Source organism: Cebus imitator, unplaced genomic scaffold (genome assembly GCF_001604975.1).
Source record: "Cebus imitator isolate Cc_AM_T3 unplaced genomic scaffold, Cebus_imitator-1.0 Scaffold134, whole genome shotgun sequence".
Classification (NCBI taxonomy): Eukaryota; Metazoa; Chordata; class Mammalia; order Primates; family Cebidae; genus Cebus; species Cebus imitator.
In genome coordinates this window covers 333,505-351,862 of record NW_016107449.1, presented here as the reverse complement: position 1 = coordinate 351,862, position 18,358 = coordinate 333,505, and the positions used below count along the sequence as shown (strand labels likewise).

The window sequence follows — 18,358 nt, the reverse complement described above, 5'->3', positions numbered from 1 at the left end:
GCCGGGCGCGGTGGCTCGCGCCTGTAATCCCAGCACTTTGGGAGGCCGAGGCAGGTGGATCACGAGGTCAAGAGATCGAGACCATCCTGGTCAACATGGTGAAACCCCGTCTCTACTAAAACTACAAAAAATTAGCTGGGCATGGTGGCGCGTGCCTGTAATCCCAGCTACTCAGGAGGCTGAGGCAGGAGAATTGCCTGAACCTAGGAGGCGGAGGTTGCGGTGAGCCGAGATCGCGCCATTGCACTCCAGCCTGGGTAACAAGAGTGCAACTCTGTCCAAAAAAAAAAAAAAAAAAATTAACCTAATAAATATAATTTTAAAAAAAAATTAATTAAAAAGTAAAATTCTGGCCAAGATATTAGGTATTATACTCATCTTGTTCAGATGAACAAAGAGTCAGAATTTAGACAAGGAATAGCTGAAGGGCCCCTGCCACTTGGGAATTGGTCTGTATTGTCTGGGTCTGTCTTTAAAAAGTGTGGCTAGTCGTGATTGTACGTGTTCTTATATCCATATGTGTATTCATAGTTGTACCTTTTTTCAACATGTTTTCCCCTTAGAAACTCCCACCTTGACCCACGAAACCTTCAAAGCACTGAAGCCAGGTCTTTCTGCCTATGCTGATGATGTTGAAAAGGTAAGGATCATCTCCAGTGTCTCCATGTTCACCTGTGGAATGTGTTCAAGCCGGTTCTTTCCCTTTGAATGTGGTAGGCTGTGTTCACAAGGAAAGGGGACTTTAATGGTGCTCCCTGGGCACTTCACGCCATCTGGGATGGTCAGATGAGAGAAGGTATGCAGCACACGAGCCCAGAGGAGAACTCGCCCCCACCCGACCCCCCTCCTCTGTCTCCACCATGCCAGCACTTATTTCTCCCCTGGGAGTCCCAAAGTCTTGGTACAGGTCAGAAGCACAAATCCTACAAACTTACAAAAATCATTATTTGACAGTTTACTTATTCAAATTTTTTTGCACTAATTTGGTCTTGTGAATTTTGCGTAATATATTTTTAATTTTTTGTTGCTGTTTCTGATTGAAGATAGCAAACATTGACTCAAACAAAAAATTAACGTTGTCCGGGCATGGTGGTTCACACTTGCAATCCCAGCACTTTGGGAGGCTGAGGCAAGAGGATCTCTTGAGCCCAAAAGTTCAAGGCCAGTCTGGGCAACAGAATGAGAACCTGAGTTCTACAAAATTTTAAAATTAGCTAGAGATTATGGTACACACCTGTCATCCCAGCTACTTGGGAGACTGAGGTGGGAGGATCACTTGAGCCTGGGAGGTCAAGGCCACAGTGAGCCATGTCTGTGCCACAGGTGACAAAGTGAGACCTTATATCAAAAAAAAAAAAAAAAAAAAAAAAAAAAAAAAAAAAAAAAACAGTTAAAAACATTACATGCCAGGCGCAGTGGCTCACACCTTATAATCCCAGCACTTTGGGAGGCCAAGGTGGGCGGACCACTTGAGGTCAGGAGTTCAAGATCAACCTGGCCAGTATGGTGAAACCCTGTCTCTACTAAAAATGCAAAACTTAGCATGAACCTTAAATTCTAGCTACTTGGGAGACTGAGGCAGGAGAATCGCTTGAACACGGGAGGTAGAGTTTGCAGTGAGCCACGATTGCACCATTGCAGTCAAGCCTGGGGTACAGAGTGAGACTCCAACTCCTCCCCCAAAAAATGCATTATGCAAAGTCCACAAAACCAAATAAATAGAAATTTAATTAAAATTGTCAAATAATAATTTACGTACATTTGTAGCATTGCTACTTCTGTCTAGGCACTGGCAAAACTGGCTATGGAGAGACTTGTCACTTCCTTTTGGTTCAAGCATTGCTTAAGTCATGAGCTAGTACACTGCTGTTGTCCACAAATGTGGCATGATCTCAGACAATGTAGTTCAAGCCGTGCTTTCCTGTAGCTTAGTTAAAAAAAAAAAAAAAAAAAAAATTATCAATTCTAGAGTGACCTTATGGTTAAAACTTATTAAATTAGATAAATTTAGAATAAGCTCCTAGGATTTTTAAGGCCTTACTGTACTTGGTTGAATCGGTGACACACATTGAAGTGGGCCAAATGTCCACACTCTCCAGGGCAACAGCTCAGACGTCCCTCTCGCTCCAGACTGCCTCAGAGGCCCACATCCCAGCTCTCTTAGCGTCCTTCGAGGCTGGTTGATGTGTATGTAAACAGAAGCATCCATATTCTTCTCCCCATTTTTACGTCACACCCACGGCGGTGTCCACACCGAGGCCCTTGGCTTTGCTGCTGAGCAGTTTAACTGGAGAGCATTGATGTCGGCATGTGCAGATCCTCAGTTTTTTTGGCTGAATGTTATTGCCTGGATGCCACACACTTACCTCGTGGAACCGGTCCCCTACTGAAGGATGTTTAGATAATGCCCAATCTTTCTCTCTTAACAGTAGAAAAAGGCTGCACCTGACACATACTTCATTACTTACACGTGCAAGGGGCATCTCTCAGATGAATTCTCTCTTTTTTTCTCCCCCTGAGATGAAGTGTCTCTCTGTCACCCAGGCTGGAGTGCAGTGGCACGATTGCAGCTCACTGCAACCTCTGCCTCCTGGTTTCAAATGATCCTCCCATCTCAGTCTCCCAAGTAACTGGGACCACAGGTACACACCACAATGGCCGGCTAATGTTTAAATGTTTTGTAGAGATGGGGGTCTTGCTGTGTTGCCCAGGCTGGTCTTGACCTGGGCTCAAGTGATCCTCCCACCTCGGCCTCTCAAGATGAACTGCTGGAGTGGGATTTCTGGGTAGGAGGTGTTTTTCCCTTGGACAGATCTAGCCCACGTGTCCCCACAGAATCACACCTGTCTGCAAACCTAGCCGCCTTCCTAGGCCTTCACTCATGCACACACTGACATAGGGCCTCATCCAGCCTTGGGCTCTCCAGCACTCTGGCAGGTGAAGTGGCTCCTCTATGCAGGGTCATGGGATTTAGTGCTGGGAGGGACTCCAGGACTGTCTAGTGCTACACCTTTGCAATGTCCAGTGGAGCTGAGGCTCACCTGAGATCACCCGTGAGGGCTGGCACAGGTCTGGGTATGGACTTGGGTCACCGGGCTGCAGTAGAAGAGCAGGCTTGTTCTCCTCACCCTTCCTCCCCCTACCACGTTTCAGCTCGTCCCCATGTTCCCACACACCTGCCAGTACCACTCGTGTCACTGTTTCCTGCAGATTTTGAAAATTAGAGGAAGAAAATATTTATGAAAGCAAGGGCTATGAATGGTGGCTGACACCTGTAATCCCAGCACTTTGGGAGGCCAAGGCAGGTGGATCACGAGGTCAAGAGATCAAGACCATCCTGGCCAAAATGGTTAAACCCTGTCTTTAAAAATACAAAAATTAGCTGGGCTTGGTGGCACACGCCTGTAGTCCCAGCTACTCGGGAGGCTGAGGCAGGAGAATTGCTTGAACCCGGGTGGCAGAGGTTGCAGTGAGCCGAGATCGCGCCACTGCACTCCAGCCTGGCGCCTGGCAGTGGAGAAAAACTGTAACAAAAAAAAAAAAAAAAAAAAAAAAAAGTTTTTCAAAATTAGCTGGGTGTGATGGCTAACGCCTATTGTCCCAGCCACTTGGAAGGCTGAGGCAGGGGGATCACTTGAGCCCAGGAAATCAAGGGTGAAAATTAGCTGTGATCAAGCCACTTCACTCCAGCCTGGGAAACACAGTGAGACGCTGTCTCTGGAAACAAACAAAAAAAAAACCAAAAGGGTGGAAGCAGCGTGTGTGACCCTGTATGCTGCATTTGACAGACCCCGTAGGCTGCATTTGATAGACCCCAAAGGCTGCATTTGACAGAGCCTATAAACTGCATTTGACAGAGCCTGTAAACTGCATTTGATAGACCCCATATGCTGCATTTGATAGACTTCATATACTACATTTGACAGACCCTGAATGCTGTATTTGACCAACCCCGTAGGCTGCATTTGACAGACCCCGTATGCTACATTTGACAGATCCTGAATGCTGCATTTGACAGAGCCTGTATGCTGCATTTGACAGGTCCTGTATGCTGCATTTGACAGACCCTGCTTTGCTCTTACCATGTTCACAGAGCGCTCAGGGAATCCAGGAACTACTGGATGTTGCTAAACAGGACATTCCGTTTGACTTCTGGAAGGCCACCCCTCTGGTCCTCAAGGCCACAGCTGGCTTACGCCTGTTACCTGGAGAAAAGGCCCATAAGTTACTGCAGAAGGTGAGCCTGGCCACTCCCTGTGCCATCTGCCAGCCCCCAGGGGCTACTGATGACTACAAACACCTGTTCTCTCACCAGTGCCGCACAGCCAGGCAGGACACAGATGCTTCTGAAGAAAAGTTTGCAGCATCACCTTTAGGTGAAGGGATGGCAGACAGATGATACTTTGTTCTTTGTGACATTTAAGGTTATTTGTTTTTTTCTAGAGTGAATCTGCGTTTTATAATAAAGCAACTTTATTTTAGAAGTGTACTTTGGGCCAGGGGCCATGGCTCATGCCTGTACTCCCAGTACTTTGGGAGGCCAAGGCGCATGCGTCATTTGAGTCCAGGAGTTCAAAACCAGCCTGGCCAACATAGCAAGACCCCATCTGTACCAAAAACAGAAAAATTAGCTGGGTGTTGTGGGGCATGCCTGTCATCCCAGCTACTTGGGAAGCTGAGGTGGGAGGATCAGTTGAGCTCAGGAGGTCAAAACTGCACTAAGCCGTGATTACGCCGCTGCTCTCTAGCCTGGGTGGCAGAGCAAGACCTTTTCTCAAAAAAATAAAATAAAGTGCATGGTGCCTTCCAGGAACTTGATCCCAGTCAGAAGCGCATGTGTGCTGAGCCCGGTGCTGCAGCTGAAGCCTGCTTGTTTCCCATGGCAGCCGCTCATCCTGCTCCTGGTCCAATGCTCAGACATGACTGTTGAAGGGGCCCTGTGGCCTCTTCCAGCCCCTCTTCTGTCAGGGCCAGTGCCCAGCACTCAGCAGTGGGTCCTCCTCACTCTCCTTACTGCCTCCATCCATTTACCAGTGGGAGGAGGGCACAGGGCACGCCTGTCAGGGTCCCTCACAGCATTGGATTGTGGGTCATGCGTGCAGGTGGGGTGTGCAGAGGTGCTGAACTGTCTATGGGTAGATCTTGCTGAAAGATGGGCAAGGAAATACCCCCAGAGACCAGCTAGCCCTGGTGAATGTTGCCATCCGCCGTGGAGGGCTCCTGCTCCTTTATCTCACATCCCAAAGCTGGGCAGTGTTTTGGAGCCCAGCAGGCCCAATGTGCCCCAGCTTCCCCCAGTCTATGCAGTCCCCAGAGCCCTTCTGAGCCCCAGGAGGCTTAGGACAGGTTCTCCAGTGCAGCATGGGCCTCAGCACGCCCTGGCGGTAGATTAACTTGCAGAGGATTAGAGAGGCCTGAACACAGGCATAGAACTTGGCAGGTGCCCCTGGGGTTCTGTTACTGCCTGCCGAAAGCTTGATGCGAAGCCACTGACTACAAATTCTGAAGGATGGAGAACGCTGGTCTGAGTGCGGTGGCATTTACAACTAATTGATAACAACCAGTTACAGATTTTTTTTATTCTTCTCCACCCCCACTGCTGCACCTGACTGACTAGCTAGCTAGCTAAATAAACATCCATTCATTGTAAAGGATGAAGAAACGTCTCTCTTTACATTTAGGTGAAAGAAGTGTTTAAGGCATCGCCTTTTCTGGTGGGAGATGACTGTGTTTCTATCATGAACGGCACAGACGAAGGTAAAGGGGCGGGAAGCGCCTCTGCAGTGGGGCTGTGCAGGGAGGTGGGTGGGAGCAGTGCTGCTGCTTCTAACTGCCCCCCACCCCCCCACTGTGTGGGAGCCTCGTCCCCGGTCAGCTGCTCGAGTGTGGAATCATGGATGTTACAGCCCCATTCTGATTCACAGTTGACATGTCACAAAAGGGTCTTTTTGGGGTCAATGTCAGAGATGGATTCTTATCTTGACCAACTCCAAACCTGGCATAAATGAAGTTTCTGAAAACAAAGCAGTTTTAAGAACGTTTGGAGAGAAACTCCAGTTGCCGCCACATTTAGAATGTTGTTGCATTGTTAATTCTAAGAGGCATTTAAGATTTCTCACTAGCTCCTGATAGGTCTTCAGTATGACCTGAGAGTGAGTATATATGGGGGAGGGAAGGGGAGCACTGGGTTCTTTTTCTGCTTCTTCCAAAAAGGAGGCCAGTAATAACCAAGAAGAGATGTGGCATCTGGTGGAATGCTTTAGGATTCAGTGTGCTCTCTCCCAGGACAGTCCGCCGGACGCTGCTGGCTTCATTTATGAGAAATGTTCCCTTCTGCCCAGTGATCCGAAGGCTGGGTATTGCACAGAAGTGGCCCCTTTGTGCTCCCCAAATCTGAAAATAGTCATTTAACGGTCATGTGTGTTATGCTGTATCTCAAGTGATTAAAATGCTGCCTGTGACACTCTCTTGCAGGCGTTTCTGCGTGGATCACCATCAACTTCCTGACAGGTGTGTGCGCCCTGCATCACAGACACCTGCGGTGTGCGCGCTGCGTCACAGGGGCCAGCCGTTCACAGACGCCTGCAGTGTGCGCGCCGCGTCACAGGGGCCGGCCGTTCACAGACACCTGCGGAGGGCTCGGCCAGGCCTTTAGAGAGCAGGAGCCTCATTTCTGCTCTCTAAGATAACCCCTCAGGGTTTTGCAGTGTTGCTAGCTGACTGTAGGGTATTGGGGATGGGTGGGGCCGCCCACCTGGCTGGCAGGTGTAGATGCTAGGAGGGGGTGCTTCTCTGCAGGCCTGGGGCATTTTTCTCCCAGTACAGCCCCTGCCCTGTCCCCTGCAGAACATCCAACAGGAGCCCCATCCTCTCATTTCTAAGAGAAGTAATGAATCAAACCAGTCATGTCTTCCAATATTAAATGTGATGTGGATGCTAATCACCTTCTAATTGGATTCCTCTGCTATAGGTGGAACAGGAATAGAAGCATCAGTTTTTAGAAACAAGTGACGAGTCATTTTTCTTAGCACATGTGGATTCTTGTCCCTTTGCTGGAATTATGGGAAAGAGCAGTGTTTCTGATGTATTTAGGAAAAGGAAAGAAGTTTCCTGTCAGGATTTGCCCATTTGCCGCTTTGGGGGATCGAAATATTAGCAGGTGGGTTGGGGACCTCCGCCTGAGATGCGCTGTGGAGTGGAGACAGGCTGATCAGAGGGCTGAGCCAGCAGCCCCCCTCCCAGCTGATACGGCAGTTTCAGTATCTCCCCTGAAGGTTCGTGCTGTCCCAGCAGGATCCAAATTAAACCGTAGCTGGTGGAGCCATTGCTCTTATCCCATAGATAGACACCTTTAAGTGGAGATTTGTCAACACCTGAGCTACTTCTCTGTCTTGTTTTTCTTTCTCCTAAGAGCCTGGCTTTCACCCTGGCTTTTCTGCGGCTCTGACCGTCTTACTAATGCCCCTGTGCTGTTTTTGCTTACTGTGCTCCAGGGAGCTTGAAAACTCCGGGAGGGAGCAGCGTGGGCATGCTGGATTTGGGCGGAGGATCCACTCAGATCGCCTTTCTGCCTCGCGTGGAGGTAACGAGCCCCTGCCAACCATGGCCTTCTTCCCACCCTGAGGCCACGCCCCCATGGGGGTGTAGGGTGGGGCCTGCCAAGGTGCTTCGGGATGGGGTTGGGGTGGAGTTGGCCAGGCTTCTGGACCTCTAAGGTCATTCCCTCATCTGAGAGTGGGACTTACCCACAGATGATGCTTCTGGCTTGGAGTTTTAATTCCACCAGGAAAAAAAAGCCATAGAAAGTTTGTCTTTTGAGGGTTGATAAATTAGAGAATACCTGGAAACATTTGGGCCAGAGAATGAAGTGCTGCCTCCCTTCCCTTCAGGGTTCCAAATGAAACAAGAGCAGAAAGATTTCGTCCAGTTCGTAGGTTGGGAGGGAACTTCCAGCCTTTTCAAGAAAAATATCCCAAAGAAGATGAAAACACTTCCCATTGAGGCATCTGCTGCTTTAAAAACAGTTCCCCCCTCACCCACTCATCCTCCTGTTGTGGGTAGTTTCCGTGGAAGAGTGGGCTTGTAGGCTCCGCTGTGATCGCCGTCCTGGCTGGGCCATGTTTGTCAGCGTGGGAGAGGTTGCCTATAGGAAGGAGGCACCGTTCTCCGGAGGCCCAGATGCTGGCTCCCCATTGCCTGCTCCTGTCTTGCAGCCAGCCACCTAGTGAACAGCTCATTTCATTATCTGTACCTAAGCATCCCTATTGTTTCAAAGGAATTCAGTGAGTAGGGGAGAATGTTCTAGAAAGACCAGCAGGAAGCATAGTTACCCTCGTTCTTCCCCAGGGCACCCTGCAGGCCTCCCCGCCCGGCTACCTGACGGCACTGCGGATGTTTAACAGGACCTACAAGCTCTATTCCTACAGGTCTGCTTTTGGGAACGCGGGTGGGGATGTGCTATTGGGTGGGCATGCAGCTCCTGGAGCCTTGCACAGCCCTCTTGAGGTCATGAATGGCAGATCCGAATCCCCGTGCTGGGAATCCACCCGGACCTGTCTCTCCCTGTCCTCCTCCCTCCTCCTCTGCCCTCCTCCTTCATCCTTTAATCATCTGTAGTCTAATCACATCTCTCCTTTCATGCTTATGCTGTTCTGCTTTGGAGGAAATTTGAGAAGTAGGAGGAGCCATGGGCCATGGGCCGCGCAGGAGTGCACCCTATTGCCACATGGCACCTTCAGTCAATTCTTTTATAAAGCAGGAGTGTCTCAGACTGGGGGTCTTGTCTGCAGCTCCTGGATGAGCTCCTGCCATGTGTTGAATTAATTAGCTAAATTCCCTAAACTCTACGGAAGGAGGCTTTTGGAAGGAGCAGAGAAGCTCACTGACTGCCTTGCTGCAAGCTCCCCCTTCCCCACTAGCACTGGGTCCCAGGGATGAGTGTGTTGTGCCCTGTGCCTGCTGTGACGCCCGCCCTCACCGAGGTGTCATTCCCACAGCTACCTCGGGCTCGGGCTGATGTCGGCACGCCTGGCGATCCTGGGCGGTGTGGAGGGGCAGCCTGGTAAGTGGACACGTTGCCTGGGGCCCCCTCTCTTGGCCTCTGCCCTCCATGCTCAGTGGGAACGAGGAGCCCCTTGGGAGGGCAGCAGCTTGGCCCTGGAGTAGAGGTCCCTCCACCCTCCCGCCCCACTGCTGCCCCGCTGCATGCTGGGCACCTGGTCAGGCCAGGGCATGCGAGGGTGGGGGGTGTGCTGCTACCTTGTTGGTGGCACCCTGGTGGGGCAGGAATCCAGGGTGGTGGTATACCTGGCCCAGCTAATTTTTGTATTTTTAGTAGAGATGGGGTTTCACCATGTTGGCCAGGGTAGTCTCTAACTCCTGCCCTCAAGTGATTGCCCACCTCAGCCTTCCGAAGTGCTGAGATTACAGGTGTGAGCCACCACACCCAGCCCCAAGCTATTTTTTAAAAGATGCTGGTGAAATTCCTTCTGAAGCACTGAGCTGAGGGTTCTAGGAACCTGGGGAACTGCACACTTATCCCCTACGTTGGGAGCCAGCTCTAGGGATGTGAAGAGAGGACCTTGTTCTCTATACAGCACAGGAGGGCCCTGGGGGTGCTGGACTCTTGCCATTGGGGAAAAGTTTTCTCTCTCACTCATGATTCCAGACTTGCAAGAATGTCCCTCCTCTCTTGCTCTGCGAAGAATCATGAAATGTGGGCTCGGCTTTTCCTGAGAAGTGGAGTTTGGAGTTGGACTGGGGAGGCAGCCTGCATCAGAGCCAGGGCCAGGGCCTCTGCTCCTCACCATGGGTGTCACAGTGGGCGTGGACTCAGGAAAGCTTAGAGATTGCTGTGGCCTGCTTCAGGGGTGGAGACTCAGTCCTGAGGCTGGTGGTGGTGCCTGTCTTCCCTGATGGAACTGACCAGGCCATAGCAGCCTTCCCAAGGCCTTGGTATCTGATGTGTGCATGAGGCACTCATCAGCGCCCACATGTGCTCCAGCCAAATGCCCTTCTCTGAGCGCCCACCACCCCACGGGCCCAGCACCCTGCCCACCTCTTCCAAGGGCCCAGTATCTGACAGGGCAGGATGTTCAACTGGAACTTTCATTCTCCCATGCATACACTGCTTCAGTTTTTCTTTCAAATCCTGGTGTTTATCTTCATAATGGTATTTTTTTTTTGTTATAAACAAAAACCATGTCCGTGTGTTAGAAACACCTGCAGCCCTCATTCTAGGACCAAAAAAACACCTAATATTTACACAGTGAGAAAAGGCAGGTACCTCTTTGCCCCTCATGGTTTCCAGGGAGTCGCGGCTCAGCCCCAGAGGCCTCTCCCACCCAGCAGAGCAGCCGGAGGGTCTCATGGTCTCCTTGTCAGGCTGTACAAAGTGCCCGTTTTGGACATTTGGAGGCTGTGAGGAGCCAGGAGAATGAGTCTCTCTGTTTTGTTATTTCATAACAGACTGCCCCAAGTAGAGTGAAAGAACAGCAAACAGCAGTCACGGTAGAACCTCATGGCTGACTGCAAAGGCTCATCTGGGCGGCACCTCCATTGCGGACCTGGGGGTCTGTGCACGTGCGTGTGGCTGGGTGGCTGCCTAGACCCCCTGCTGGGGTCCTGGGGTTCTGCGCATGGGCCTGTGGCTGGACAGCTGTCTACACCTGGACACTTCCACATGGCCTCATCCCAGCAGAGCAGCCTGGGCTGCTTTTGGGCAGCTTCAAAAAAGGAAGGCTGCCCTGAGGCCACCATTTCCTGCCCATTTCATCAAGGAAAGCAGGCCCAGGCCAGAGTCCAGGAATGGGACCAGCACCTCTTGGTGGGACAGCAACCTGCTGTCCCAGAGGGTGATGCTGGGGCCAGCCCTGAGACCAGTACGCTTCCTTTGCTGGTTTTGAGTCCCCGGCTTGTGTGTATTAGAGCAGCAGATTCCATTCAAGGCATGGTGGCACCTGGCAGCACTTGTCCTGGCCCTGCCACCAACCTGCCAGCTACTCACAGTCTCAGTCACTTATAAAACTGGGTGATGATGGCTCCCCTCCTAAGAGGACTGCTGTCACACTGACTGAACAGCCCTTGGCCCAGGGCCGTGAGCTGGGCATGGTCCTGCTAGCAGTGTGCTTCCTGGCCGATGAGGCTTTGCTGCAGCTTCTCAGGGAGATGTTGCCTCCCCAGTGAACCTGGAAGCCCCCACCACTCAGGTTCCCTCATCCCATGACAAGCCAGGGCCTCCGCAACTCCTGGCTCGGCCTTGGTCCACAGCGGTGATGTACCTTCCTTTCTCTTTCCTTTTTAAATCTTTGTTTCAGCTAAGGATGGAAAGGAGTTGGTCAGCCCTTGCTTGTCTCCCAGTTTCAAAGGAGAATGGGAACATGCAGAAGTCACGTACAGGATTTCGGGTCAGAAAGCCGGTATGATGGGGTTTGCTGCTTTTTGGCTTCTGAGGGTGAGAGTGGCGGCCTCCCCTCCCCGATGCCTTTCCCACATCCCATGGGACGCTCCCGACCTCTCCCAGAAGAGCCTGCACCTGCCGTGGAAGCGGAGATGGTTCGGCTGCAGGCGGCCTGCGCCTGTCCTGAGAGCCGGCTCCCTCCCTCGGCCTCTGCTCAGTGCTCCCCTGTCTGTCACCAGAAGCTTCCTCCCGAGGGCCGATTTCCTAACAGGACTGGGCCAGCTCAGGGCTGAGATGCAGGGGTGCAGCTGGGGGCCCAGGCACTCTGTGTAGAGGGAAGATCTGCTCCCACCCGTCCTGTTTGAGGCCATGGAGCCCACTCTCGCCCACTGGCCCTGGGCAGGCTCCAGTGCTCTGCGCCTTTGCAGTTTCTTCTGAGAGAAATGTTCAAATGCCACTCGCAGACTGGGCACTGGGCATGAGGGGTGCATGCCTTCAGCCAATGTGCAGGTCCCTGCAACTCAGTCACCCACTGGTGCACGTGCCGGTGGCCCACACCAGGCACAGCAGGACCAGTCAGCCACGTCCCACAGGAGGAGCCAGACAGTGAAGTTCATCGGAAAGGCCTTCCAGGAGAAGTAACACGGGCGGGGGTCTGAGAGGGTGATGGCAGCTGTGACTAGGACAGCCAAGGACAGCCTCGTGGGGTGACAGGGGATCTGAGACAGGAGGAGGTTAAGGGGAGCTGCGCAGATCTGAAGCAGCAGCACCCCAGGCTGTGCAATAGCATACCCCTGGGCCCTCTGGCAGCTGCTGTGTTTAATGAATGAGGAGGAGGTGGTGTGGCTTGGCGAGGGAAAGCAGGAGGAAATGAGGTCGAAGGGCTGGGGTGCGGGTCTGTGGACCACAGGAACTCTGGATCACTTGGAAGCACGGGGGCCGGTGGAGCAGAACTGGAGAAGCCGGGTCGAGGTGTGGGGCGTACAGGCGCCCTCAGACAACCACGCAGTCCATTGGCCTCTGGGGTCCTCTGTGTCTGCTCTACCCACAGCCGTGGGAGCTTGGCAAGTGAGGTGGGCCTCCACTTCCTTATCTGTGACATAGGGAGGGTGCAGGAGGAGGTAGGACACAGGGCTGGCAGAGGGGAAACGCAGGGCAGATGGTCCCGACAGGCCAGAGGCCAGCTGGTGTCAGGCGTCAGCAGCCTCCTTCTCAGAGTCCGGGTCTGCAGCTGCCTTGGTGCCCACGGTCTTCGCTCCCTGCTGGCCGGCACCAATAGTGCCCTGGCTCCTGAGGGCTGCTGTTGACCTGTCCGGGGAGCAGCCCCAACTTGGGGTAGGGTCTTAGGGGCTTCTAGACCTGCCTTTTCCTGACAATTCAGGCCAGGGTCTCAAGTCCCCTAGGAGGGGCCCGGAGCAGCTGTGAGGCCTCAACGATCAGATCCCACTGACTGCTGGCCTTGTGCTTGTCCCCAGCGGCAAACCTGCATGAGCTGTGTGCCACCAGGGTGTCGGAGGTCCTTCAAAACAGAGTGCACAGGACGGAGGAAGTGAAGCATGTGGACTTCTACGCTTTCTCCTACTATTACGACCTTGCAGCCAGTGTGGGGCTCATAGGTAAGGGGGCCTAGAATGGGCTGACCAGGAAGGTCAGGGCAGTGGAGGGCAGGGGCGGAGGGTGTGTGTTGAGGCAGAGGGCTGGTGGCAGGCGAGCAACCCTGTTGTCACATCCCCGCAGGAGGCCAGAAGTAGATTTGAGAAGGCATCTCATCAATAGCAAGGAGTAAGTCCCCTTTTAATAGATGGGTCAGTTTTTTGAGCCCTTCAGTGAAACCTCGTGGCTGGTGACTTGCTGTTGATTCCAGTTCCTGCTGGAGGGCAGGTCCGGCCCTGCACTGACCCACGTAGTCTCAGACTCAGCCGCACTGCCCCACCCTGCAGCCCTGGCTACAAGAGGCCTCCTGGGACCTGCGGGTGGCTGCCCTGTCCCTGTGGGAGGGATTACCTCACTGAATGTAGAATCTCTCTGACTCCCCCTGCCCAGCCCAGGAAGCCAGATCAGGCCAGAAAAGGGTATTTGGAGTTGGCCAAGGCTGGTGGTCATCAGGCTGTGTGGGGACTCTGGAGGGGGCTGCAGAGTCACTGTTGTGGTGAGAACATCAGAATGCATCGCCTGTGATAAGGATAAAAACAGTTTTAAATAAGAAGCCGATGTCATGGTGCTGGCTCTCTAGGTCCCATGGCTTCTGGGGGGTCTCTGTGCTGGCAAAGCTACCACTGACCAGGCCTGGGTGGAAGGTGGGTGGTCAAGGTGGAACGTGGGTGGTCAAGTTGGAAGGCCACCAATAAACCACCCTTCACTTTGTTTTTTAAGACCTTTTGTTTTTTTTACATTTGGGAAACTGGTACCAAAATACTGTTGCTGAGCTCAGTGCTATGGCTTCAGGAAACATTCCTGTTTTATTTTTCTTAACTTAAACTTGAGATTTTACTCAATTTGGGGTCCCAGATTCCTGGTAAGCTTTTTTGAGGGACTCTGCAGGGTTGGGATGTGGGGTGACCCTCTCAGCCTCCGTGCCCACCACATGCCGCGTCAACCAGAAGCCACCTTCAGCGCACATGGTGGCCGCCTGCAGCTAGAGGGCCTGCCTCGGAAGCCAGTCAGCACCTTGGGGCTCAGCGGCCAGTATTCCCCATTCCAGCTTCACATCTCAGCGGCACTGCTGGCCTCACAGTGCTCCTGCAGACTGGGTGTTGTGTCTCCCACAGATGCAGAGAAGGGAGGCAGCCTGGTGGTGGGGGACTTTGAGATCGCAGCCAAGTACGGTGAGTGACACTGCAGGGGCATCTCAGCAGGGATAGTCACCCCATGACACGATGCAGGCACTGGCCCCGACTCTCCTGGGTGTAGCCCCTCCTAATGGTGGCCACAGGCAAGGGCCTCGGCGGCCCCAGCTGAGAAAAGGCCACCATCCTCGTCCCGCCCTTAGAGGGGTCATGAGGAACGAGGTTCCGTGATTCCACTTCCTCTGATGCCATTTTGCTGCTACTTGGGTAATCCTAAAAGTGATTTCCCCTGGGATGTCCCAGTAAGTTCGTGATTGTCACATGACGTTGAAGAAGCTGAGGCCCTACAGAGTGGAGCCAGGGATGTGGGGGTGGGGGGCTGTCCCTGGGGTTGCAGATGATTAGCCCAGAAGACCCTGCGCCACACACCTCGCCCCTCCGCTGCCTCCTTCATGCCCGGCCCAGCAGCCGAGCCTTGGTGAACATCTCCTGCTCTTGCTTATCCTTCCCCGTGTGCAGGTCCAAAGAGCTCAACTTTGTACATCTTTCCAGAAAAAGTACTACCCTTCCCCTCCCCCAAAAGTGGCTTTTTTAAAGTTTTTGTGTCATTTTCCCATTTGTGACCATGGACACTGGGTATCCACAACTCTAGCAGGAAAAGGCTTTAAGCAGAATCCCAGGATGGCTGTTGTTGGATTTGCCCTTCCTCAAGAGCAGGAGTGGATTGTTCTGAGCTGGCTTTGGTGTTTTCTTTCCCCAGAAAGCTTAGGTTTTATTCAGGTTGGCATCTGGGAGAGATGTCCAGGATCTTAGATGCAGAAATGTGGCCCAGCACCAGGTGGGCAGGTTGCTGTGGAGCCCAGACAGTGGCAGCCAGGGCTGCCTCCCACCTGCCTGCGTGTGCATTGGGCATCTTCTGCACTCAGCTGCAGCCTTGTCTGTGAATCTGGAGTGGGTGGAATTGGGGTCTACACTTGCCCCTCTGTCCTGGGGAGGGAGTCACCTGGAGCCTAATGGGGTGTGTCTCATCCCCAGTGTGTCGGACCCTGGAGACGCAGCCGCAGAGCAGCCCCTTTGCGTGCATGGACCTCACCTACGTCACCCTGCTGCTCCAGGAGTTCGGCTTTCCCAGGAGCAAAGTGCTGAAGGTAAGGGTGCCCTCAGGGCACTCCCCAGCCCCTTTATGGAGGGAGGGGCCTAGAACCGCTTCTCCGGTTGCTGGGGTCATGTCCCCCAGCCCACGCCTGGCTTCCAAGGAGCCGCAGCCTCCTGATGCACAAGCCTTTCCTGTCTGTGTGATGGTCTCTCTCCCCCTGTCTTTTCAAGCTCACTCGGAAAATCAACAATGTTGAGACCAGCTGGGCTCTGGGGGCCATTTTTCACTACATCGACTCCCTGAACAGACAGAAGAGTCCAGCCTCGTAGTGGCCGAGCCGCCCGTCCCCATCAACGGTGGTCTGCATAAACCCTCCTGTCCTGTATGTGACTTTATCAGTATGGGCTTCGGTGGCACTTTCTGCACGCTGGCCCTGGGACTTCCAGAAGGCCTGGTGCTGCCCTGGCATCGGCCTCTCCCAGTCACATCTGGCCAAAGGGCTGGGGGCTGTGTCTGGACCTGGGCCCTGCCCATTACTACCTGTCTGCCTGGGCTCCAGGTGGGCAGGAGCAGGACAGAACCACGGTCACACACTGAGGTGGCAGCGTGGCCCCCCACCTGTCCCATCCCTGTGCCTCGTCTGTGGGGCTGTTGCTGCTGCTGTGTGTGTCTCTGCGATGGGACTCTTGTTTTGTCTCCCAGCCTGTCAGATTCCTTCCCAGGGAGTTCCGCTTCCCAAGAGAGCCTGGGAGACGGTGCAAGCTGTCCTGGCTGCCCTGGGGAAGCTGAATGACAGCAGGACAGTGGGTCTGGGCGGCACCACTGTGAACTCTGGACTTGAGCGTGCTTGCCCCTTCCTTGGGTGTGAGTGTGAGAGTTCACCCAGAGGCCTGCTCTCCTCATACCTTGTGTGGTTTTGGGTTAGCCAATGGAGGGAGACACCTCCTCATGGATGGCAGGTGCCTGCTCTTCAGGGAGTCTCCCAGCGCGGGAGGATGCAGGGCCTGAGCTGCTGTCAACGATCTGTGGCCGTGCTGCTTGAGTGACATCCCTGTCATGTGGGTGCCAAGTGCTTGTGTAGAAACTGTGTTCTGAGCCCCTTTTTTTGGACACTGACTGTGTCCTGTGAATGTATTGCTACTGTGAGCCGTTGCCGCCCAGCCAGGGCCGTGTCTTAGACGCAGCTGTGCCATGGGTCAGCTGAGCTGCAGTCCCAGAACCAAGCTGTCAGTGCGGTGTGGGTGCCGGGGCCCAGCCTTGCTGCGCTCTTCAGTGAATGTACAGTGCTTAGCACAAGCTGAACCTCATGTGTTCTATTCCCAATAAAAGGTTGACGGGGCTCGCCCTCCTCTGGAATTCCTCTCGGTGAGCGACAGCAGCACTTGTCCACCTGGCACCTGAGATCCCTGTTTACTAAAGCTTAGAAAAACTGCCAGAGGGGCTGGCAGAGGGGTTGGCGTACTTCCAGTCTGGTCAACATCCCTCCTGAGGACACAGCAGTGGAGGGCCCCTGGAGGCCGGGGCTGGTGAGGGTTCTGACTGGTGGCCGTGGCCCTCCCAGCATCTGTTGAGCACAGAGCTCCTCCCCTGCCAGGCCAGCGACCCACAGCACAGCTAGGTGAGGCCTGGGCACATCACCTTGGGTGAGCTGTAAGTCCCCACGTCATTGTGTTCAGCAAAGATCCGGTTTGGGTCTGGAAGTGTCCCAAAGGCATCACATGCTGGGGAAACTGCAGACTAGCCTGTGCCCTGAGTGCCTTTGCCTGAAGCCCCTGACCAACTGCAATAGGAGGACAGGATATGGTCCTAGGGCCTCCCAGGGCTGCAGCGAATGCTGACGGAGCCACGTAGTAAAGGCTGGTGCAGAGCAGGAAAGGACAAAAGACAAAAAGAGGAACAGTTTCCTCCCTCCAAGAGCCGGGGCCTCATAGTGCACAGGTGCAGGAAGGATGGCCGCGGTGCACAGCCCAGTGCAGCCCCAACCCCAGAGGCTGAGGGAGACCCTGGGACAGGAATGAACCCCTCACAGACCTGGAGCCAGCTATTTCTGCCTAGCAGTCTCCCCAAAACGTAAACCTTGGGGAAGTGGTCTGGAGGTCAGCGTATGACACAGGCCGAGAAAGACAGCAGGAGAGCTGGTCCCTCAATGAGTCAAAAGTCACATGAGGACTGGGGCTAGGAAGCTTTCTTTTGGTGGGCATGAGAAGGCCTTTCCTCCCCATGCGTGCCACCCCCGCCTGGGCTGGGTCCCTGCCAGTGCCTTTCCTTCCGTAATATACACCAGTTTAAATATTTAAAGAACTCCAGAGGCTGAGAATCGAAGTTGCAAAAAGGTAAAGCCAAAATCAATTTGGTCCTTTTAAAGAAGGCCGGTAACCTCATGCCTGAATAAGGCAAACAACTGGAAGCTTCCCAAAAGTGCACCAAGTAAGTCATGGAATATTTCTGGGCCCAGAAAATTATGCAAGTCATTTCTCTCTGAGTGTCTTTTGTGATAATGAAGTAGATTCGTCTGTCAAAAATAGCAACACAGGCACATCGTAGCACATCGTAAAAGAAGCAAACTAGGGTTGCTTGAAAATTCTGTTCCCTCAGAGGACGTGTGCACTGATGAGCTTAGACGTGTCACACGCCCCACACGCTGTCCCTGTCCGCGTGCCCCACGCCACTTAGCACCCATGGCTACCCACTGAGCTGCCTCAGTCCTGCAGCCCCGTGTCTGGATGGCAGGACCGCAGGGCAGTAAGTTTCAGGGCATAAGCAGACGTCGCCATGTTTCCTCAATCCTACTGGACAAGCACGGGTGCTGGCCTCCCCCATGCCCTAAAGTTTAATCTTTACCATTCTGTCAGGTTGAAAAAAATGCTAACTAGTAGTTTGAATGTGCTTGGATCTAATTCACGTGGTATATTTAAGTTGTATTTCTGTGAAGTATCTGCTCATATGCCTTGCCAATTTTCTATAAGATTGACATCATTTTTTTGTTAATTGTAGATCTTTATTTATTAAGGAAATTAGCCCATTGTGATAGTGTGTTCAAAAATTTCCCTCTTTTTTTTTTTTTTTTTTTTTTTTTTT

At 53.1% G+C, this 18,358-nt stretch overlaps 1 protein-coding gene across 4 annotated transcripts in view; it reads left to right on the top strand.

Annotated features, from left to right (window-relative positions):
- Positions 1-18,310, top strand: part of ENTPD6 (ectonucleoside triphosphate diphosphohydrolase 6) — a 28,756-nt gene extending 10,446 nt beyond the window's left edge. For 3 of the 4 annotated variants that reach the window (XM_017541435.2, XM_017541437.2, XM_017541436.2), the window contains exons 4-15: positions 564-640; positions 4,094-4,237; positions 5,682-5,757; positions 6,475-6,510; positions 7,494-7,582; positions 8,347-8,426; positions 8,997-9,061; positions 11,316-11,417; positions 12,874-13,014; positions 14,167-14,223; positions 15,220-15,332; positions 15,511-18,310. In XM_017541435.2, the coding sequence (XP_017396924.1) occupies positions 564-640; positions 4,094-4,237; positions 5,682-5,757; positions 6,475-6,510; positions 7,494-7,582; positions 8,347-8,426; positions 8,997-9,061; positions 11,316-11,417; positions 12,874-13,014; positions 14,167-14,223; positions 15,220-15,332; positions 15,511-15,609 (1,079 nt within the window). In that variant the 3' untranslated portion in view covers positions 15,610-18,310. The remainder of the gene's footprint in view (positions 1-563; positions 641-4,093; positions 4,238-5,681; positions 5,758-6,474; positions 6,511-7,493; positions 7,583-8,346; positions 8,427-8,996; positions 9,062-11,315; positions 11,418-12,873; positions 13,015-14,166; positions 14,224-15,219; positions 15,333-15,510) is intronic. The other variant, XM_017541438.2, reaches the window with a different exon arrangement.
- Positions 18,311-18,358: the final 48 nt, after the last annotated feature.